This window comes from Toxotes jaculatrix, chromosome 4, assembly GCF_017976425.1.
Source record: "Toxotes jaculatrix isolate fToxJac2 chromosome 4, fToxJac2.pri, whole genome shotgun sequence".
In the NCBI taxonomy this organism is placed as follows: Eukaryota; Metazoa; Chordata; class Actinopteri; family Toxotidae; genus Toxotes; species Toxotes jaculatrix.
The window spans coordinates 3,738,824-3,762,937 of record NC_054397.1 but is presented as its reverse complement, the minus strand read 5'-3'; the positions used below and the strand labels follow the sequence as shown (position 1 = coordinate 3,762,937).

At 42.9% G+C, this 24,114-nt stretch overlaps 1 protein-coding gene across 1 annotated transcript; it reads right to left on the bottom strand.

Moving 5' to 3' along the window:
- Positions 1–945: 945 nt before the first annotated feature.
- si:ch211-79m20.1 (myb-like protein Q) lies at positions 946–14,774 on the bottom strand. The gene is made up of 7 exons (XM_041037146.1): positions 13,839–14,774; positions 7,524–7,626; positions 6,064–6,129; positions 5,766–5,962; positions 3,867–5,028; positions 2,222–2,357; positions 946–1,995 (listed from the first exon to the last, which is right to left on the bottom strand). The coding sequence occupies exons 1-6, from the start codon at positions 13,908–13,910 to the stop codon at positions 2,230–2,232; spliced, it is 1,728 nt and encodes a 575-aa protein (XP_040893080.1). The 5' UTR covers positions 13,911–14,774; the 3' UTR covers positions 946–1,995; positions 2,222–2,229.
- Positions 14,775–24,114: the final 9,340 nt, after the last annotated feature.

Sequence of the window (24,114 nt, the reverse complement as noted above, 5' to 3'; positions counted from 1 at the left end):
CTTGTTTGCACTGGCCTCCTTGTGTCCAACACGCCATCGAACTGGATAACATGAATCCTGCCAAAATTACAGGTTTGAGTTTTTCAGCTGACTTAGATTTACTGTCATGTCAAATTTCTTCTACATTCACACAGTCTTTAAGTGTGTATGGTTGTGCGTTTATATGTGTATATGTACCTCGAGGACTGGTAAAGTACATGCTGAGTCATCATTCTCAAAGAAGAGAGTCTGCTGACTGAATTAGCTCTGCAGGGGAAACCCCGTTACACAACAGTAAATGACATTTAGACTGCCTCTCCTCCTTTATGGTCTCTGTCTTGCTCTCTCTACACCTTTACTTTCTCCGCTGAATAGTTTTGTAGTCCAATTTTTTTTTTTAAACCTTATTGCCATTTTATTATTTGCTTTATTACTTTATTTCTGTCTCTGCTGCTTTTCTCTTCTTCTCACTTTGCTGTGATGTTTCATCTCACTCCACCCCCGATTGGGCCTTCTCCCTCTTTCTCCCTCTCCCACTCTGTCGTTTATCTTCTGTCCATTCCTGGACTGACACCCCCCTCCCCTCCCTCGTCTCTCTTTCACCATACGATACTTCTCTGTTGACGTGTCCGTCTGCAAGTTGCTATAGCAACCGGACATTTCTGCTGACCCCTACCTCGGGTTTGCGTGACAGAGCTGCAGGACGTGCAGTCATAGGGCACAGATTAGCAGACGGGTCTACTGTACGAGTGCATGCATACAGTTAAACACAAATGCACACACACTTAAGTGTTAAATAGACATGCAAATGCATGCACATGCACTCATGTGCATGCATTTGCACGTCCATTAAACACTCAACCACACAGGTACACACATGCATGCACAATCAAAAACATAAAAACACGTGAATAAAATTTGAAACAGAAGTACAGACGAATGTATATGAACTTTGTATTTGTTGGACATTTTTATTTTATATTAAAAATAACATTCATAACAGTAACAGTTGTACAACCAATAATTATAATCTGAAACATGTTTGCAACAATAATTACACTTGAGAACGGGAGGACTTCATATCCTCCTTTTTTTTTTAAATAAGTTAAGAAATAAAGTTTTTTCTTTTTTCCCCCAGATATCATTTTCTAAAAGCATTTATACATACAGTGTTGGCTATAACTGGCTCACAGCAATCTCTAAAAGCCAGGTCTTTAAGACTTGCTTTAATGTGGATATTCATAGCATGTTATCTAGACAGGCATTTGGTTGTTATTCCATTTTGATCTGGCAGTAATAGAAATTGAGCAGGTTATCGATATTTTCCAGTACATCAAGCTACAGTACACGGCAGAGCACTTCTCTAAAGTCAGTGTAGTATGATCAGTGTATGGCTACTCCAGTGTTAGATAAAGTTAGATTCAGACAATGTAAGTTAACACTAACATTTGGCATTGAGGCCTGAGCCGCACTATCCAGTTTCCAGTTATCATCCCAGTGTAGAAATCCAGTTCTCCACGTCTCCAGTTTCAACTTGTGCTCCATCTTTAGCTCCAAAATACTGACTTATTAGTCCAAGTCATAGTCATGTTCACCGATCAGTAGAAGTCAAAAGTGTTAAAGTAGCCAATCAATGGCTGCCAACTGCAAGAACAGACCACCAGTCTAGCTTTGGGCATCTGATAAGCTTCCATCGATCCACGTTAATGGGATTTGCGGTTCATACAAATTAAATCCAGTGTTTAGTGTGACAAATATCTTCCAGTCCAAGGAGTTCATAAGATTGCACTTTTATCAAATCCATGAAGCTGGACGCTCTGCGGCAGCTCTGGAGCGGGAAAGGTGACTTTCTCTGAAGTTGTCCATCGAAAACAGAAGCAGTGTCCATCAGCTCTGTTGACCCCTCGGCATTTGTCAGCTGTCCCACATTCAAGAATCCCATGTTCCTCGTCTCTCTCTGTATGCCTTTGGAGCAATGTGTCTGGCCAAAAGCTTTTGGTTAACTTTACCAATTACCTGTAAGGGAAAAAGATTCACACGATAAATGTGCTGTTTTCCATTTTCTGGTCTTTGTTTTGTGTCTTCTATGGTTTTGTATACACTTAGGATATATTTAAACAACAGCTGAAGCAGTGAGAAATTTTAATGTAAATTCTCTGCCCCCTCGATTACGCCACCCTACTGTGCAGGTCCAGGTTCCTGGTACAAATTAACATCCATCTGGCTTGCTCTTTCCTCTTACCTGCAGCTCTACATGATCATGGCTCTGATGGCTGCTTTGCTGATGCGCTTGCGGTGTTTCCTCCTGCGACGAGGCGAGGCCGGACGGAACGGGGCCTGACGTGCAGAGGGTAAGATGGGAGCCGCAGTATGGACGGCTGGGAGAGACAAAAAGACGACAGAGAACACGGTAAATAGAAAAGCCAATAGTGAACAAAGTAGTAATGAAATGAGTCACAGAGTTCTCTCTTTCAACACAGCTCACTTCTTTCTTAAATCACACACTGATAGATGACACATTACGTGGTGTCAAAGATGTAATGTGGGCCGGATTAGTTGTCGGCTGCAGGAAATTCACAGCACTGGTCATTTGTTCAAACAGCTAAAAACAACAGCAAAGCAGGAAGAAGTAAGGCATTCTTATCCAGCCACGAGAAGTGAAAAGTAAAGTAGAAGTCAGCAGGAATGGATATGCAAACAAAGCCTCTGACTTTGACAGCAGAGGCTGGGATTTAAGTCACGTTGCACAGAGACAATATTAATTTCTTCATATCATGAGACCAATCTTTCCTTAACCAAGTGGTGTGCCTTTTTCCACCAATGTCAGTACCAAATCAGTAAAATGCAGACTCAGTACTGTCACTGGAAGATCACACACCAAGAACAAGCAGAGAGGAAAAAACAGTAACTGAATTAAAAAACGCATAATATGTAGTATTGGACTGGTACTGGTGTAGTATTATATAGTCAATATACAGTAATAATGAGTAGCATTAACAGCAGTTTCATCTTTGTTTTAGTAGTAGAATATAGCACCAGTGTAAAATAATCACAGGGTGTGGAGCTCCTGTAGTGGCTCTAACTGCACTCTGAAGGGCACCTGATAACCTTGAAACCTGTATAACAAAGCCTGTGACTGCCTGCAGGTTTGAGTCAAACATGAGGCAGTGGGAAGTCCAGCTCTCTGACTGCACAGCTCTCAGGGGGTTGAGGAAGAATAGCAGGACACATGTGGCCATGGTGTTTAGTCATACATGAACAGTGAGCTTCTTCCTGTCTGGGAATCTCTCACACCGATTCTCTCATACGTGAAATGCTAAAATTACAATGCACTCTAACACACAGGCAACACACACGACTAGTGGAGTATAGCAGTAATAGTAGCGGTTACCCCACCCTAAATCTCTCCTTTGCATGAGTGAAGCTACATCCGACGAGGGTAGCAATTATAATACTAGTCCTCCAACCTGTATCACTGTATTCTGCATTTTCCAAATGTTTCAGACTATTCCGTTTGTCTTGGAGCAGCAATGGTAAAAACTGTGCCAAGAGGTGTGTCTGCAAATGCTACTCTATGTCAGTGTTTAGCATGTTAGAGAGCTACTGTAGGTCACAATACTTTTTTTAAAAATGGATTTATCTTTCTTTTAAAGTGATGTAAGTTCTCGTGTGTGTTGCTGAGTTGTGGTCTGAAAAGGTAACTTACAGCCTGTGGCAAAACATGAGCAGTGGCTTTGCTCTCCAACAAATTACTTTTAACGGAGTAACTCTGCAGCATCATTGCTTACTTTTAAAGGTACAGGATGTAATTCAGTAACCCGTGACCTTTAAAATCAGCTTTCATCCACACTGGCACACACGGACAGCCTCACGCAGCCGAGCAGTACCTGTTGTAAATGCAGTCGGCTTTGGTCTTTGCTGTGGATGATGCGGATGAAGATGAGTCTGTTTATCCGGTTCCCTCTGTACCATCTCCAGAAGTTTCTGTTTCCTCTCCTCCTCTGTTAAATGACCATCTCCTCTGGTCAGCTTAGAGTCTTTTTCCTTCCCCTGATTGGCCAGCTCTGCACCAGCCGAGTCCCCGCTATTGGCTGACCAACCGTCCTCCCTCCTGTGCCCTTCTTTCTGACTGACTCTTTCAGTCTCAGTCTGTTTGTGATTTGTGACCTCTGTATTCTTTTGGCTGGTCACTGAGTCTTTCTGAGTCGTAGTTAGAGGAGGGGTGGGGTTTTGTTCTAATTGCGACGGCTGGGTTGGGCTGACAGGTGGGAAGGCGCTGTCTGATTGGGGAGCATTGAGTCGATATTGCGCCCTCAGCTCTTGGTCCTCTGCTCCTCTGTGGTTGTGCTGCTGCGGGTAATGCGGCTGGTGGTGATACTGCTGATACTGCTGTCTCTGCTGATGCTGTAACACCTGTTGCTGCCTCTGTGCATGATCACGATGATGCGCTTCACCACCACCGTTTGCTGCATGCACGCTGCCTTCCTCCCTGCTCCCGTCATACCCGCTCCCGTGCCCAACCTGCTGTGTACTTCCCATGATACTATGCTCCGCCCTTGCCTCAGACGGCCAGCTGCTGACAGAACCAAGCACCCCAATGACCGGCTGGTGCACCCCTGACTGCATGTGCGTGGGCGTCTGGTGCACCCTGGGCTGTGTCCAGTGCACCAGCTGGGTGTAGCTGCCCTGCTGCCACTGCCTTGCCACCGGCTCACGCTCCTCAGGATGGTAGTGCTGCTGGTTGTGCTTCAGGTCATCATGGCGATGGAGGTCAGCCTTGGAGGCGTGGGTCTTGGATGAAGCGGAGTGAACAGTTCGGGGAAGGGGCAGGGGAAGGTGGGAGGATGGGGGAGGCTGCTGTGGTGGAGGTGGAGGGGGGTTGGGGTTGCTCTGAACGGAGGAGCGAGTGATAGGGAGGGACGAGGAGGAAGATGATGAAGAGGACGAGGAAGATGTTGTCGGCTGGCATCTGCAGCTGACGTGATCCTCCACTGAGATTATGGCTTTATCGTAGTGGGCTTTCCTGTTAATGTACTGGATCTTTATCACCTGGAAAAGAGGAAGAGAGGAAAAAAACATTAGCACATTCGGCAGTATAAATCATTAATGAAGTTTGGAGTCCAGACATGAGGATAAATTCAGCAGAAACTATACAAACAGAACTCCAACAAATCATTCTGTTTGGTTTCACTTATCTGTACATACCATGGCTGTGTATGTGCAATGACGCATTGGTGTGAAACGGGCAGCAAAGTCATCTGATTGGTTGAAGACATTTCCAGACAAGCTCATACTTTCCTGAAACGAGGTGACTCTCTGCCAGAACCTCTTTTCTATCTAATTTTCTAAAGAGAGAAATGTCGATTTTCCTGTTCTCAAAGTTCATGCACTTAAACAGACTCTGCACGTTCACCTGCAGTGTCTGTTTATGCAAATGCCATGTGTGTGAATCATGACTTCAAGCAATCTACTTTAATTTGGACAGAAGAAATGTTCAAAAAGGATTATTTAAGATGATCATATCATCATATTCTAGTGGAAGTCTTCATATCTCAATATTTCACTATCGCCCAGAAGATTGTAAATAAACAAGACACTTGTTATGTGAAAATGACTGTAGTGAACAGCTCTTCCAGATTCACCCACCAAAAGGAAATTTTACCAGCACTGAGTGTTTGGTACAGCCAAAGCACTCACTGTCATGGTGAGGTGAGCTTCCCCACAGTAACTGAACCTATCTGAAATCATGAACTCATGTTGTCATGGCGGCTGTGCGTGCTGCGTACCTGCAGGTATCTGCTGGAGGTGACGGTGGGGACGCACTGCAGGAGCCTTGTGTTGCAGCAGCCCGAACATCTCTGCACCTCCACGCATGGTGGCCAGAGCATGAAGTTGGCGTTGCGGCGGTCCAGCATGGACCTCGTCACCTCCATCACCTCTGTCCGAACTTTACAGGCCGCCTGCTGGGCGGGCTGAGCATCCACTGTTTGGAGAGGAGAAAGAGAAACAGGAGAATAAGGGGGGTTTGGCATTGAAAAAGACACTAACAGACAGGAAGGAACATAAATAGATGTGGAAACCTACCAAGACTTCTAGTGTATCGGCCGTGGGTGTGGTTTGTGAGAATATCATGCTCATCTTCTTCCTCTTCTACAGAAAAAGATGAGGGAGAGGGGGAGAGAGGAGGGGTGAAAAATAAAAGGGAGAGAATGAGACAAAAACACAATTAGGGAGTTAATAAAGTGAGCAAGCACTTTCACAAGTGATGACAGAAATCTATAAAACATGTGAGGCTTTTAGGGCAGTTTTTAGCCAAGCTCATTGTTCACTGCACAAAGGAAGCCATTTTTTCTCCTCCCGTTAAAACAATTAGGCTATTTTCTGCCGCAATTTGTCTTGCCGCTGTCAAGAATACTGTTGAGGAGAGATATGAGTTGTTAAATATAACTCATGTGTGGATCTGTGAGTCTGTGTGTTTGCACGTCGTCATTTCATGCTGTAGCCCCTTAGTCCTAATTATATCCCTGGTGTAGATTGCCTTTGGTCACTGTGTGTGTATGTATGTGTAACACACAGATGCACAAGGTGTTATTTGGTTGCATGGTAGCCCTAATTAACTGCCTTGTGCAAAAAGAAACAGTTTCCTATTGTTCTCAGAAGCTGCCTTCTAATTCTATCTGTGTATTTATCTGTATCCAAACATTTTTAACGACTGAACACGTGAAATATTTAATTCTGTTAAAGCCACCTGGCCAATAAGAATCATCATACTGGTTCTGCTGATTCCGATGCAACTGTCGGGGGAGAACCAACGTTTTTAAAATGTTTCCATGGTGTTTCTGGGGCTAAAAACACAAATAACTCGCAGCCTTTAGTTTCAAAATTACTCCAAATAAAAACATTTGAGTCACTTCCCCATGCCCCCTTCCCTCTGCTGGTTCCTCTCTATGGTCGCTCTTATGTCACCATGTTATTTATGCATTATGGAATGATCAAAGGGCCATCTATTAATATATGCATGTGTGTCTTGTTTTCTCAGAAGGATTAGATTATAATGAATTTTTTAATCACCCTCTCATGCGTCTGACTGTGTGCACAAGTTTGTTTGGACTCTGTTTGGGGGTGGAGACGTAGGGTGGGGAGGTCTCTTTCTGTCACACAAACACACACATTCATATTTCAGAACCTGGAGAGGAATCCAGAGCAGGAGAACAATGCAGTGACCTTGTGCTGGAAGTTTTTCTCTCTCTCTCTCTCTGTTTCAGTTGGTCCGACACACACCAAGGTCACAGATACTCTCTCTCTCTCTGTTCTTCTCTCTCTCTCTTTCTCTCCTTCTCCCTCTCACACACATCAAGCTGGCTCATCAGTCTCGCTGCTGTCTCGGGTAAATATTGCCTTAATGTGGTGCTTGGCATGTATGTTGATACTCTCTCTTACTGCATTCCTATCTCTTCAGGCCTCTGTAGACACACACACACACGTTCACCTCCTCCACATCTGCGTTATTAGTGCCTGTGCATGTGTGTGGTCGTCATTAGTACCTATTGCATTGGTCTCCTGCTGCAGGAGGAGCTTCAGGTCATCCATGGAGGAGATGGGAGAGTCCCTCACCAGGTCGACCAGCGACGGAGGGAGAGGATCACCCTGTGGAGACAGACACACGGTTATTGTTATGATCTGTTGTTACCTGCTTTGGTAAGTAGTTTTTGCCAACAATGCTTTGGATGGAATTACAGTAAACGTTTATGAATCAACAGCTATGTCCCAGTTCAGGGATTGGAAACTCATAAACAATATAACACAATTCAGTTAATTATGTCAAAGCGGCGCCAAAAACCTATTAGGATTCAGCTGAAATGGAACAACAGCAGAGGAATCATGCAAACTGAGAGCGACACACAGAGAAAGAGAGCTGATGTATAATATCTCAGTCCTACATCTCCAGTCAACTCTGCTCCAGTTTCACTTCCTCCTGCAGAGGAAATGATGGTTGTGATGGTATTTGTTGCTGCTGTTGTCACTCTTTCCCTGTCTGTTTACCCACAAACACCACAGTTGCTCCCAGTGTAACACACAAAATTAGCCCCTCTCTCTCTCTCTCTCTCTCTCCCTCTCTTTCTTTCTTTCTTTCTCACTCTCTATGCATCTCGCCCATTTTTGTTCTTTCCTTTCAGTTGCAGTTTATGAATATATATATATATATATATAAAACTTCTGCATGTTACAGAACCTGAGAATTTGTAAAATATGCTATTATTTAACAGACTTACATAAGTAATGTTCTTTTCACTCAAGAAAAGAGAAGAAATGCGATATTTAATGAACTTTTAATGAATGCCATTGCAGGAATTCATTATGGATTCAGTCTGTTTTTAAGGAGATTCCTGCAGTTTCTTTATCGAGATCAAAGGCAGATTACTTAGTGCTCTGTGTCACATCTTGCTTTGGTTGGCTGTAAGCTGATACTATCTCAGTGAGGCTGGAGCAACATTTGATGCAGTCACATGCCAGAAAGATGCCAAAACAAATTAAGGAGTGTTAAGAATATGAGAGGAAAATATTTTAGATAACTCTCCGAGATGCCGCGAGAGAAGAGTGAAGATATTCATCTTCTTGCTTCAGTCATGATACAAAATTTATGACTATGGATTGGACATGTTTACAGTATCAGTCAAGTAAACATGTGGCCCTTCTAACGATGTAGGCAGGGCTCATTCTGGGAATTAGTCCATTTAAATGCAGAATAATTTCCATTATTTTCCATTAAAACTTATCAAGAGCATCAAGAGCCTGAACCCTTTCTGCTTTCATTAAAGTTTTCTGGTACGTGTTTGTGATTGGTTTGGTTGAACATAAAACCTTTTATTTGTGATGGAACTTATTCAGCAAAGAAAAAAAAACAAAACAGAAACCCTCCTAACTTTAACCCAACTTGTTTCTTCTAATATTTAAAAAGGCTTCTACGGCACTCGACTGAGGGTTGACCTCACCTGACCTCGGATTAGCAACTTGTTACAGGTTCAAGGGATAAAATCAGGGTACAAGTATAAACAAAAGAAAGGATGGTTAACCTGCATCGTGATTATATTGTACGTACATTGTACAATACATACTGGTAAGGGCTTATTTAGTAGCTGTCCCTCTAATATCTCTGGTTGTATTAGATTGTTGCAACCAGATCTAGAATCATTTGAAAAAAAAAGCCTTTTATCCTTTTATTTCATATATCATTTATGTCCTTCTTTACTATAAGTTCATTATCCATCTTTCTCCTTCACTCTCCTCTCTTTCTGCCTCTGTCTGCTTTGTGGGCGGTGGCGGCTCAGGACACCTGGATGACTTTCACGAGCCACTGGCTGACCTAGTTAAGCAAACACACACTCACCCCCTCTTTCCCAGTTCACATACAGATGCTTAACCACTTAACTGTCAGCCCAATTTGTCCAGCGAGCCTCACACACACACACACAGTCACAGAGGCAGTTTTCACTCTGCAACAACCTATCATTACAGTCCAAGTGTTATCGCAAACACACACATCCATGCACAAACACACACATACAAATTAGAGAGTGGAACACACAGACAGGAAATGGCTCCTCGTGGACAAACAGCAAACTGCTGGTTAAAAAAAGGCCAGGAACTGGACAGCAGGCTAATAATAGTGGTTTGAACAGAAGAACTAAATTAGCCAGAATGAATCCGACACTAAGTTCCTTATTTGCTTTTTAACACACATGCAAACACACAAAAATAGGCCTCTCTCTTGTTGTTTTTAGGCTCTGAGAAGCCTGTAAACACCGTTTCTGCTCAACATTGTCATGGAACATTTGCCATGTTTCATATCTTACACTGCGTGTGTGTGTGTGTGTGTGTGTGTGTGTGTGTGTGTGTGTGTGTGTGTGTGTGTGTGTGGCTAAGCTCTTGGGACAAGAAGACTGTCTGATAGGATGTCACGAGCTACAAGCAGGTCACACATGCATACACACACACACTCATGAAAACACACACACACACACACACTGCATGGGGCCTTGGAGGAAGCCTGGAAGGCAAAGAGATTGTATGGAATGTTTGGGGAGAAAGGTGAAGTGTAATGGAATGTAATTATGGGGCCAACACACACACACACACACACACACACACACACACACACACACACACACACACACACACAGAGTCACATATATACAAACATGCAATCAAACAGAGGTGTAGACTCTGTGAGAAAAAGTAAATACACACAAAAACACAGAATCCAATTGTGCGACGAGTGACTCACAATCACACCACGCTGTCAAAACACATGCCTTCTTTTATCAGAGATATGGCAGATGGCCAAAGTGCTGTCGCATAAACTTGATACCCACAGAGCTCAGTGGGTGCTCACTCTGTCTCACACACACACACACACATGTGCGCGCACACACACACCAACAGAGCAGACAGATAGATTCCCCCAACAGCAGCAGAAATGAGGGTACAGATGATGGATGGAAAGACGACAGAGGACGGGATCTGAAAGGCGGGTGGAGGAGAAATGAAAAGGGGAGACGAGATGAAAATAAGCAAAGAAGAGAAGGAAGAGGAGCAATCTGGGGGCTGAGCAGTGTCTATTTTATAAACCAAACCATTAATAAATTAATCAAAAATATGTTGGACTTCATTGATAGTAATTGTCATTTGTAGCCCTATACAAAACAACACACATGACTGCTACAACAACAGTGAAACAGTGAAAATGTTCAAACTGAATTCCATATTAAAAAAAAAAAAAGGTAAAAGAACACCACCCATTTTGAGTGAATAGTTAGCATTCCAGGCTAGCTGATACTACTAGTTATGTGCCTGCAGCTGCTTCAAAGTAAAAGCCTTCCAGCTCCTGGGAGCCTAACCGAAACCATGGATGCATGGCTGTAGGGCTTTTACTGTGAAGCAGCTGCAGTCACTTACAGAAGTGTTTGAACAGTTTCACCAAATGAGTCTTATGTTATCTTCTTATCCTTTTTTATTTAAAAAAATGCTGTAACTGTGATCCAAAAATCCACACTACAACTTTTAGTATTCACTGATATTGTTCCAATTATCAGTGAATACTAAAAGTTGTAGTCACTGATATTGTTCCAATTATTTCAAACTACCCACTGACTCTACCACTAGAATTTCCTCTAATGCTGCACCACACAGGGCTTATGAACAAATACTCTTATGTGCCACTGCGCTTTTCTATCTGACACACATGCACGCACAGAGACATAACCCCCTCGCTGTACACACACACACAAAAAAAAAAAAAAAAAAACACAAGCACATATGTCCACTAACACATAACGCAGCTACACCCGGCCATGCACCCAGATGTGTGCACACACAAATACACACACTGCTACACGGCACACAAAGTCCGTGAAATCCCTGGCAGATTAGTTGTTGTTCTTATGTAAAATGGATCAAGCCGGGCAGCAGCAAATCATCCCAGCTTGCCCGTAGAGACAATAGTCTGACAACAACCTGTTCAAAATCCACCAATCAGCTGTGTGCGTGTGTGTGTTTGTGTGCATGGAGTTTGCCATTGTGAGTGTGTGCAGATGTAACAATTGTGTTTTAAGCAACAGATGATGAAAGAATTGAGGTCTGACCTGATGGGTGAGTGCTTTTGTGTGTTTGACTCCACTTCTGTATAAATGGATTTATAAATGAACCGTAACAATTCTAAATGTGTGTGTGTGTGTGTGTGTGTGTGTGTTTATTGATCCTTGTGTGTGTAATCAACAGCAGCAGTTTGACTGGATTACTCACAGATACAGCAGCTACACAGTAAACAGAAAATGATCCCTCCCTGATAAATTGTGATAATGTTTCTGGGCACACTTATTACGTCAACCTTAGTGAACCTGTAGTGTTTTTTTTGCTGGATAATCCCTGTGTGTGTGTGTGTGTGTGTGTGTGTTTGAAGTCTTTTCCAGAAGACAGATGTGGCAGTACGTCAAAGATGTCTCCATTTTTCCCATCACTGGACTACACATTGTGACAAGATGAGGATTAGAGTGTCACAGAGTCTCAGTCTGAATCACACATCGACCTGATGCTGTCTCACTCTCAGGTCAGAAGGCAGGTCAGTGTTTGTTTGAATGTAAAAAGATGTCAGATCTCCACAGTGCTACCTTGAGCAGCTGATCTCACCACGCACAAGACACAGAGGGTATTAACAGTTTCAGTAGTTATCCTGCAGACTACTGGATCACTGGTTTAACAGCCAGTTTCCACCCAGTGACCAAAGTGCCCCTGTGCAGGACCCTGAGCCTCTCGGGCTGCAGCTCACAGGGCAGGGTACAGTGTTTGTACAATCCTGTTTCCACTGTGTGAACTGCAATATTCTGAATGTCAACAAGTTCTCTGTTCATTGTTTCCAACAGTTTGAGGATGCTGTGCCCACGACGAAGAGATGCTGTTAGATTCCTGCATAAGCACTAAGAAACACAGGTATGACAAATGTAAATATGCAAACAAATAAAATAAAATAAAAAATTCCTGTTCTGAAGACTGCCCTCACATTAGTATTGCTATGTTTGCTACACAACAAGTTTTTGGTAATAGCTTACAAAGGTCACCTGACAGCTCCTCCGTATGGCTGAGCAGTCTTTTTCTGTCTTTTCTACATTTGGCCAGCTGAAATTTTCTGTTTACTGGCTGCTAGCTAAAGAAACAGGTGTCTGCTGGAAACCTGGGGCCTAATAAGATAACAGCACAAACTATAAACTGCACTAAAAGATGCATTTGAGGGAAAACTTATTTCACTGGTGGAGTGATAACAGGACCTCGATGCTGTGGTGTGACAGTGAAAACAGCAGCTGGGCTGATGGGTGGGATTTTAGCTCCAGCTTTGGACGGTAGGTTGACTCCTGCTGCTGGGCCACCGGCCAAAGCCCTGCCTCACCCTCTCTCTCCCTCTCTCTCCCTCTCTCTCCCTCTCTCTGTGACAGTGTGACTCTTACTCGCAACACTTCAGGAGAATCACAGCCATGAAACGTGAAAAGGAATCGCGCAGAGAAAAAAGACCCTGCACACATCACAAGCTGCAGAGTCACAGAGGGCAAACTGGATAGACTGATATATAGGCTGTCACACAAACACAACGGTGCACTGTTTTTTTTTTTTTGCCTTTCAATTAAACTGTAGAAAACATCCAACACGCCGGTTATAGAATCACCTCAGGGGATTATGTATGTCAAATGTTCTTTATGAGTGAAGGAAATTCTTAGCACTTGAGCTATCACATCTTCTCATGACTGTCACTGTCTGTGTGACACACAGTATCTGTGTCAGAATATGAACTCACAACCTTTTTTCCTGTTATGCTCATTGAAATTCTTTACAGAGCTTCCTCTGGACTACATAGGCTGGTAAAAGCTGAGAAAAGGAATCCAGGCACAGGGAAAGAAACACCAACAACACCCTCGTCAAGAGCATTTAGATGGTAAAGGACCCCAAATAATGTCTCTGATACACTGGCATCTTTCTTACAACTTAACCAAGTAGTGTAGTGGAGGAACAACCGACCAATTTTTGTCAAATTATTTTGACAAAGGCATAAATACCTGAGTCGTCAAATCAAAATTGACTATAGTTACCTTAGAGCATAAATGTGTTTTTTAACTATTAATTTTGGTGGTTGATTTCCTTATAATGATCACCATTTTTTTACTGACTACTGCATCATTTAATGTTTTACCTTTAAATCACGAGTTTACAGATATGTCATTAAGTGCAACTGTCCATTTTTAATCCACGTCTGTTAGTTTCCCCTCACAGACTAGAGGTCACCCTGCCTGTTTACCGGCACATCCCGGTCTTACCTCAGCGCTGCCGAGCCGCAGACGGGCCGCTGAGAGCGCAGCCAGCAGCAGCAGCAGGACCCAGGACCTCATGTTGCCGCCCAGCCTGAGGAGCCGCAAGCGACCGGCTGGGCATTTAGCACCTCGGCGTCCAATCCCCCGGCTGCACCGAGCCTTGTCCCGGTGTCTTGTGCTTGTGCAAGGCACGCACTGTTATATCCCCAAATGTGTCACTGCCTATAAGCGCCGCTTGTCCAAATGTTTGCTCACGGTGACTCACACGCAGGCTAGACGTCTGACTCTGTCCATACTGTTTTGAAAACTCTCAAACGCAGACGTCGAGGGTGCTGTGGGACAGGTGCGTAATGCAGGGTGATATGATTGACGAAGGCTACAGCAACCCAACTCCCATTATATTAGTCTGCAGTGTAAGAGTGAGTCCCAGTGAGCCACCGCTGTGATTCCAAAAATGTTTCCAAATGTGTGATTTAAAAAAAAAAAACTCGTTAACGTGTGACAAGGTGCTCGATGCGCCCGCTTTCCTGTCAGAATTCCAGTTGAAAAGGATCAGAAAACGAGCTCCACTTCCAAAAAACCACAGTTAAATGTAAAAATAATGCAGCATTCTGGTCATAAGTAAAACCCCACAACTCCAGAGGTCCGTGCGTAAAAGTTGGTCACCTTGGAATAGCGCTTCGTGCGTAATTCTCTGAACGCTCAGCTGCAAAAGTCAGATTATTCTCATCCCAGCGCGATTTACTTCACTGCAAACTGAATCTGTCTTATCGAGGCGTCTGTCGATAGCGGCTCCCTGCATATCTCATGCTTTGCCTCTCTGTGTCTCTGTTCCCTTTCCCGGTGTTGATCCGTTCACTGGCTCCGCTGGATCAGGTTGTTCTCGCCCCATGTGTTTCTCGGCTATGGTTGCCTCTCGGGCGGTGAGCAGCTTTTCCAAATAGGAGCAGGGCCTCCCTCAAGTTTTAAGCATCAAGTTATACTAAGAAACCCCCTACGCATTCCGGAAGCGGGGGAATTTGCTTTCAAAATAAGAGAATGAATTGAGATTTACATGGAAATTTCATCATCCCCTCACCACCAACAGAGAAACGACTGAGCGTGACAAAAGACTACTGCTGCTGATAATTAGATAAGCTTAAAGATTGCCATCAGAAGCATGTATGGGTTAATGCAGTGAAAATTATGGGTGGTAAAGGCAACAGAAGTGCTTACATTTTTATTTGTCTAGCATTGTGTTTCATCATGGTCATCATGATCATGTAACTTGAGCTCCTACACAAATTAAGTGGCACACTAATGTGTTAGCCTACTACACAATGAATTTCAACTAGCAAGTCAACTTTTGAATGTAAACATGGAAATTTCTAAGACCACAGTGCAACTTCTCAGATGGAGTACAATAACAAAAGGGGTGAGATGAAGGCGGGACACACCCTTTATAGTGCAGATCTCAAATGTTCCACATATTAACTCTGTAGGCCTTACAAAGTATATTACTACATATTACTAATGTATGACTGACTCTGTTAGACCCAGATATGCTCATATTTAAAAGTATTTCTGGACTACTGTTTTTGTTTCAGTAATGGCACTGAAATTTATAGTTTTAGTATTTTTGAGGTATTATTTTGAAAGTTAAATCCCGGAAGTCTAGATTCTCAGATGGCTAACTTGACTGTGGTCCTCAATTTCGCTCCAGGGGCCTCTTTCCTCTCCTCTTGAAGGCAGGGTTTATCACCTCCTTATTAGGAGCAAGGCGACCTGAGGGCCCATGGACGATCTTAAAGGGGAAGTTCGGAGCCATGATTCAAATGATCAGTTCCTATGTCTTAAGAATTTACAGACAGTTGGTGCTGCGTACTTGGATGAACTGTGTTTTGATGCTTTGGAAACACTGTGTTTGAAACTTTCATGCCAAAAAAAGCACCACTGCACTGAATTGAATTCATAAAGTAAACAGTCCTTCTACATCATCATAAAACTATTGGCAGATGGTGATTTTAGGTATTGGAGCCACCCCTTGTGTGTATTTGACTCAAGGTTTGCACCTTTATGATATGATGAGGTCACCATAAACATACAAAGACAAGAGCAAGCTTTATTGGATTATAATATTAAAAGGAATAATAAGAACTTTAACGTCATAATGGATGTTATTTCTGAAAATGCATTTTATCTCTTTCTCTCCCTCTAATGTAAAATGCAGAAAGTGCATTATGTCATCAGCATATTCAGCTTGGTTTATGAAGTTATGAGTCAGAGCTGGGTCCAATGGTGTTCCAGAAAAACTCTAAGCATTTTTTTTTGTAATCTTCTTGGATTACTGTGTGGACAGAGGGGCGTGGATTGGCAAACAGAACAAAACAAAGAGGACCAGAAACTTTGGACAATCCCATGACTGCTTTTCAAAATTTCTGACAATGAATGACTGTTTACTGCTTCAGTTTTTCAGGCAGAATGAGCTCCACCCATCGCCAAGAAGAAAATCATTTGCCTTTCGAAACTCAAAATACATCAGGAAACAATACAGAAATAAATCCAAAGAGTAAAAGCACAAATATGCTTTGAAAATGATCATTATGATTAATAACTCTCTGGATTTAATATTTTTATGTCTAGTATAGAGCTCCAAAACAGATCTCAGGCTTCACTGAGAATTTCAGAATGTGTAGTATGAATATGCAGGTGGAGATGCCTTTTGCTCTACTACAGCTTTGCTGTGTTTTTAACGTGATCTGTAAGTAACACACACATCATGATAAGCTGATTCTTATCACATGTGTTTCACATCTCTCCCCACAAAGTCATTTGGATTGCAAAAGGTATGAAGCAAATTACAGTCATCAAGCAGAGATGGCAGGATAACATACCAACACTTTGAATGTCTAAAATCATTGATGGTATTATTAGATTTTCAAGAAGTGCTTGTGGGGCTCAAAGAATTCTATTGTACAATGTTCTATCCATAACATCTCAAAGATGTTATTATGACAATTCAAACAAAATTTAAAAAGGGACATGGAAACAGCCCTCACTGGAGTGACAAACCACACATACCTTAGTCTGTACGATGGATGTGAAACATGTATTTAATTGGGCAGAACAAAATTTAAACATCTTTTCTGTCTCTATTTATTTCCTTTGCTGGTCCTTAAAGCTTCGTCCTCCTCTGTGGCTCATAAATATGTTTTGTCCTGCACTGAGAAGCTCACTGAACAGAGGACAAATCTGCTCACTTTTCCAGAGTAGGCCGCGACTGTTTTCCTGGAAGCTCAGTATTTCATTTCAGGGCCAAGACTAGATGGATCGCCATGGAAGTCAAGGGTCACGGCAGATTCTTCCTCCCTGCAGAGGGAAGACAGAGGAAGCAGACATCCCTGTGTGGCTATTCCTGGTCTACATGCACACAAGTACACACACACACACGCACACAAACACACGCACACAGCCATGTCTATATCCGCTAAATGCTGACCTTTTACGTTTGTGCACAGTGTACGGCGTGATGGACAGACTGTGGGGACACACTGCTCTCACTGACAGGATGAAGTACGACCCCTCATCTCAGTGATGACCGCAGTGCACATGTACAGTATGTGTGTATGTGACAACTTGAAAACGTATCGGGTTTCCAGTATTGCTTGCTCTCAGTCCTCGGTGTTCGACATGGAATTCCCAGTATGTCATAGAGGAAGGAGATGCACTGTGCGTGTGCGTGTGTGTGTGTGTGTGTGTGTTTGAGCAGGTGAAATAATGTAGAACAGGTCCGCAGCTTGCACAGCTGTCTGTGATACTGAGAGTCACAGGTGTGTGATATCATGGTCTCTATTTTGGTGTCATTGGGAAGCCAGGGGAAACACGGAGGCAACACAATTGCAATGTCATTTTCGTCAGGTTATTAATTTTTCCTCTATGAAAAGTCACAAAATAAAACAGGGCATAAGATACGCATGAGCTGTTCTGAACTAAAGCCGCAGGAGACATTGCATGAGCATTTTCACAGCCTGAACAGTCGTCTTCATGAATCGTAAACTGACTCTGATGTGTGAAATTGGTCAAGTTTCCATGTTTGACTTCAACAGGAGTTTGAAAAATCATACCCAACCTCCAGACTATGTTAGTCTGTGAGAGTCTGACTATGTTATGTTTCATTTTCACTGCAGGAAATCCAGTGTTCTGACCCACGATCAAAGGCAGGACAAGGAAGACATGACTTGACTCAGTCGGACCTGAAAACCTGGTGGTGTCACTGGTGGGAAGCGAAAACTGCTCTATGTTTAACCAGAACTATCTCTTTAATCAGAACCCGAGGATCGACAAATAAATGTACACATCTGTTGGATGTGTTTGTGTGACTGTGTATCTCTGTGAATTTAGCCCACCATGTCCATGTTCAGACACATTTACTGACTTAGTTACTGTGTTAAGATGGAGCATAGATAATGGTTTTGATGGGATCCAGACTCACCTAATTTCAGACCAACAAAGACAAACTATTTTGCCCTGACTAGACAGCCAGAGCAGAAGTAATTAAAGCAATCAGACAGTCACATTTAGTTAAAAAGAGGAGTGGTTCGTATTGAGTGAGTTAAAGTCGAAGTATCTGCCTGTCTGATCCTTTGAAGGGTGAGTCTTTCCAGTCTTATTCATTCCTCTCTCTTTTTTTACAGTCTCATCTCCTCTCTTTTCACTCTTCTCTCATTTCACTATTTCCCTTTTTAAACCTCACTGTGCATGTGTCTCTCTGTGTGAGAGTGTTAATTAACTTCCTGTCCAATGTCCTGATCTAATTAATAGAGTGAATTTCTTTCCTCCTTTCCTCTTGCCAACTTCCTCTGTCACCGCAGCCTGTTGCAGCAGGAGGCAAACAGCCGCTGTACTCCCGCCAGAGTTCAAGCACAGGTCACCGACTCAACACACGACCTCTTCTGCTGCTGGTGTCTAGCCAGTGTGTCTAAATCAGAACTGTACTGGATCTGCGCTGAATCTTCTGGCAAGGATCATCCCTGATAAACTGGATGAACTGTTGTGTGGCAGCATGTCAGCAGCAATTCGCCCATGCACGAAGACAGTGAAGATAAACAAGGTGTGTAAGGACGCTGTTGAAATACTAGTAGTCAACAATAAGCTTGAAAAGAAATCTTTTACTTCCACGTTGGTAAACTTGGATTTGAGCTTTGCCCTGCCCCTGTCCTGTAACATGGTCCACATTTCTATCCAACCACACTCTTCCAGTGTTTGTAATTCTCAATCCAAACCTCAATCCAGTCCAAACCTTAAGATAAATAAGCAGAAATGCATAAATATGCACAGAACATCTTTCATAGTGTCGTCATTTGAAACTCAATAGATGCCTTTAGCACATCATCATCATCGCAGTTTAGTAAAGTGAGCATCAGCAGTGGATTGACCAAATTCTGACTGACCATAAAAGTTCATTCATATGTTATATTTACATTGCTTTTTTTACAAAAGGATTTTGACAGATGAACCAACTGAACCTTTTTGTGTTTGCTTCATTCTTGTTGGGAATCTGAAACAGCATTTTGACGAATACAAGACACCACACATTTTTGACTGAAACGCAGACTAATGAAATTCTTTGACGATTACCAGCTGCAAGATGCAGACACCCCCGGCGATTCAGTGTGTGGAGACACAAACACTGAACAGTCGGTGTCTGAGATACAGTTGGCCTTTACAGTGAAAGGGTAATAAATTCATGAAGGAAACGTAATTGTATGATGAAATGAGAAGCTGGGCAAAGACAATTTCATCCTTCAGCTGTAGTCAAGGAGGACACAGTGTGACACTGACTGATTTCTTTGAGGTGAGACATCAATAATTACAAATCTATCAATTAATAATTTACTTCATGAATTTATGTCACAAAGTTATGTAAGCGTAAGCTGGGTAAACTTGGATCAAAGAAGTTTTACTTCAACCAATCGCTGGCAGGCGTCTGCTTAATCCCATATGGGCTGTTCTGAAGAGTTCATGTGATGTTGAGAGATCCCCGACACACACTGATCCACTATCAGTCACTGGTCTGAACATGTGCATCAGCAAGTATAAACTGTATGAACCTTCATTTTGGAATCCAACAGCTAATGTGATCACGGGAAAAATGAGCTGTGCTGCACCCTGAAGTACACAATGGAATAATCAATGTGGAACCAAGAATAGTAAAGCACAACAAACTTCCGTCCCAGAGCTTGATTTAGATTTTACAGGCTCATATTCCACTTTCAGCCTCATATTGTGTTTGAGCTGGTGTTAATCAAATTTTTAGTGTGACTCGGAAAAACCTGGCCGCCCATTGGCATTGTTGTGGCTCTGTGAATCTGCTCGCAGTTTCTTTCTCAAAGAGAGCTTTGATGAGATGGAAAGCAAATGAGGGAGCACTGAGTCAAGGGAAGGCGTGAGGGAGGAAAAGGGGGGAGGAGGAGGAGGATGCTGAGGGGAGAGGAAAGGAGAGGGAGAGCGGGAGGGCAGAATCACGGTTGTATTGTTGTGTGTTTTCCCAACGTCAACAGCAGAGGAAGTGGAAGAGGGCAGCTAAATATACAAACAGCACAATGAGGCAGCGAGCGTGGAGCAGCTGTGGAACATGGCTGTCAGCAGGCTCAGGAGTGTGAAACACCGAGGACCACCTTTCATTTATACAGGAAGGGCTGACTGAGTGTAAACGCTGGTCTACAGATACAACTGCACAGGCTCACACCGGATCACAGCTCAGAGTTTCACAGTACAACCAGAGTCTGTCAGGGCTGAAGATGTCAGCTTTACATGAAGTTAACTACAAGACACGCACTGTATAATTTACCTGTCGAGCACCCACTGGTTTCCACTCATTTGATTTACAGCATAGTTACCTGTTAGATACTTGTCACAAGTTAAAACTAAAAGGAACTGATCACTTTCAGTTCCAGTTCATTTCAGACATTTAAAAACCTAAAAAAAAAACATTTTAAAAAGCAAAAAAAAAAAATGAGACGAAATTACAAACATCCTGAAACAAAAACCATCACAAAAGTACATGGGAAATCTGGGAAATGAAGTGGAAGATATGTAAAAAATCACATATGAAAAATATTAACATGTCATATCACATTTGAAGCAACATTTTACCTGTGATGGTTTCAAATAATGTGATTTTTGCACATTTAACCTGACCCATGTCTTAAAAATATCACATGATGCTTACACCTGTTGTTTTCAGACATTTCATATGAGAACATGAGTTTCCTGTGGCCTTTTTATAAGTGGTTTGATACACTTATGCAGACAAGGGCCTCAGGGATGCATCCCATCAAGGATGCCCTGTAACCTAGAATAGCCGGAGACGTCTAGACTTCATGTACAGTACCTAAGCTAATGTGACATTACATAGCACTTGTATATTCAGTGCGTGTGTGTGTGTGTGTGTGTGTGCGTGTGTGTGCGTGCATGTGTGTGTGTCTGGTTTCCCCCCTGTTCGTGTCATGTGCTAACTGGACCTCTTGGCCACGGGAAAAAACAGGAAGAGTAGCAGCAGACATTTTTTCCTCATTACCGTGGCAACAGCGGATGCAGTTGTTTTGACTTTATATGGACCTGTTGCATGACTTGATTAGTTATAAACACATGACAGCATGACTGGACAACATTATCTTCATCTGTATTTACTCATTTGTGCCATTTAAGGGATGGTTTCGTCCACAGCACCTGACTGCAGCATGAGTACGTACAGTTTCCAGCGCAGGGGGCTGAGCAGTGCAGGTTCAGAGAACCATCATTTCCTCCACATCCTTCTTCGCTTTTAAAAATTATTTTCCTGTACTCGTCCTCTTCCTCTAGATTTCTCTTCTTCCTCCTCATCACTTACTTCATGCTTCCCCTTCTCTTCATCCTCCTCTTCATCTTCCTCTTCATCCTCCTCTTACTCACATCATTTCATATTTATGTTCCACTTGAGTTTCCTTTCCTAGTCCCTTTATCAGTGTTACAACCTGTTGTTTGTCTGTGTGAAACCATATGAGGTAATTTGGATCAAAATAACCATGAGATGACAGGTTTTAACTACAGTTCAGCCTAAAAAGTCCCTCTGTGATAACTTGTGACAACCGAAACACTTTTGTTTGTTTCTAAAACAAAGCTCGGCCTGCTTAGAGACCAAACTGCTCTCAGCAGGATGACCAGTGGATACCAGTGGTCATTTAATTTGTTCGCCACTGATGTTTCCACTGGACTGGACTAATGCGCTGAGATGCTAATCCTCACATACCAGTTGTCCCCATTTCTGTAATCATATAATGAAGTCTACTGTCTTTTCTTTCTTTCCTCTGGCTCCACGAGCAAGTGATGCTTTTCACTTTGTACTGAAATATCTTAACTCCAAAGAGATGGAGAAGCATTTGACAGATGATCCTGATTTCTGAGCACAAACACTGTAAAGGCCACTCGTTAAATAGATGCTGCTAAAGGAGAAATTACCAATAAACAAGTAATAATGTGATGCTAACAAGACAGCTCACTCTGACATCACTGTTATTACACGGTTTATTGTTGGATAAATTAGAGATGGGATGTGTCAAACTATAGTAACCCTATAGTATAATAGTAACCCTTCAATGTGAGGCGGTACACCTCAGTGTTAGAGCATCCAGCTGCAGCTCGAGGGATCCCCCGGTTCAGGTTTGGGTGCCCCCAACTTTAATCTGTTGTCTGTAAAATGACTCAGTTTCACCACATCTGTTATCATGTGTGGGGCAGGGATTAGGAGTCCACTCCACATTACATTAGTCAGTGGTTACACGAGTACCTAACCATTTGGAAACTTAATGGCCACCGCTTTGTTAATCAGTAAGCTTGATGACCTTTAACATGAGGGTGTATATCTCTGTGGCAGAGCATTTGGCTGCATTTCAAGAGGTCCCCAGTTCATATCTGGTCAGCGGAGGTCTGATTACTTTTTCATCACCATAAAGAGTGAACTCTGGTCCCTGTGTTGAAGTATGGAGCTTGGGCTGGGTTGCCTGCTGTGCAATTGCCATTTTATTGTTTGGAACCTGTGCAGTAATTAAGTCAGACATGGTGAGAAGTGTTTAGTCAAAGAGTGGAGGCATTTAGTCTGCAGGAGAGGAGGAAAAGGCAGTTTTTTACATAGGGAAACGTGCTGATTTGTATCACTGGCAAAATAAAAAGTGAGTTTGTCTGTCATCATAGTTTTGTGGATTCTTTTTGCATGAGGGAAACAGCTCAGCGGAAGCACTTTCAACTGCAGATCAAGATATCCCCAGGTCAAATCTGGTTGCCTTGTAGTGTGGTTGAGATGTTAGGGAGCTTTCTCTTCATCAATTGCTTTGATCCCTACATGGCTCTTAAACTGGGTCGCCTCCTGTGAGGGGTTCTCGCTCAGTGGTAGAGCATTTGACTGCAGATCAAGAGGTCCCCACCACCAATCTGGTTGCTCTCTAAGTTTCTTCTGTGGTTGAATGGCTTTTATGTTCATCTGGGACTGACAGCTTTGATGCAGAGATTTCAGCATTGTTTTGAGCTGGGGCAGCTGTGCCCGTGGGCCTCTGGCCCCTGTGGTTTCACAGAAGCACAACTGGATATGCAGGCACAATGTGGTACTGAGAACAAACTCCAGCAAAAGTATTGGCTGAGGGCAATACACAACAGGCAACAGCAGTTTTTTGATTGCACTTGTCAATTTTGAGATTTTGGACTATTTTCCTTCCACATGTTTATTTGTGTCTGTAGATTTCGCCTAAAGTCACAGAAAGTTAGCAGCCTAAACCAACATGGAGTGTCACATTAACACCCCAGACACATTCCAATATCATTGTCCCCATAAAAGTTCGGGACTGTCCAGTGTTTAATGACCTGCCAGAGAGAGGGAACCAACAAACACGTGTGTGAGAGACATGTCTGACTTTTAACCTTTAGTGTCTCATAACATCGAACATGGAAGAGTTAAAGGACTTTACATACATTAAGAACTCAGCGACTCCCACAGCCACCCACTAGTGCAAACATATTTGCACACCCAACACCAATAACAACACTCTGTTGTTAACACAAACACCAATGACAACAGAGACAGTGTACCAAAACAGAAACAGTGACATTATTTCTTTGGAAACCACAGCTAATATGTAAATACGCTGGGATAAATAGAGACAGAAGCATAATGTGTGAAGAGCTGCAGGGGAAACACGCAACTCCCACAAACTGTCCTGTGCATGCAGGGCGAGTGTGGGAGTGACAGTCCGGTGTTAATGCTCATGGGCCT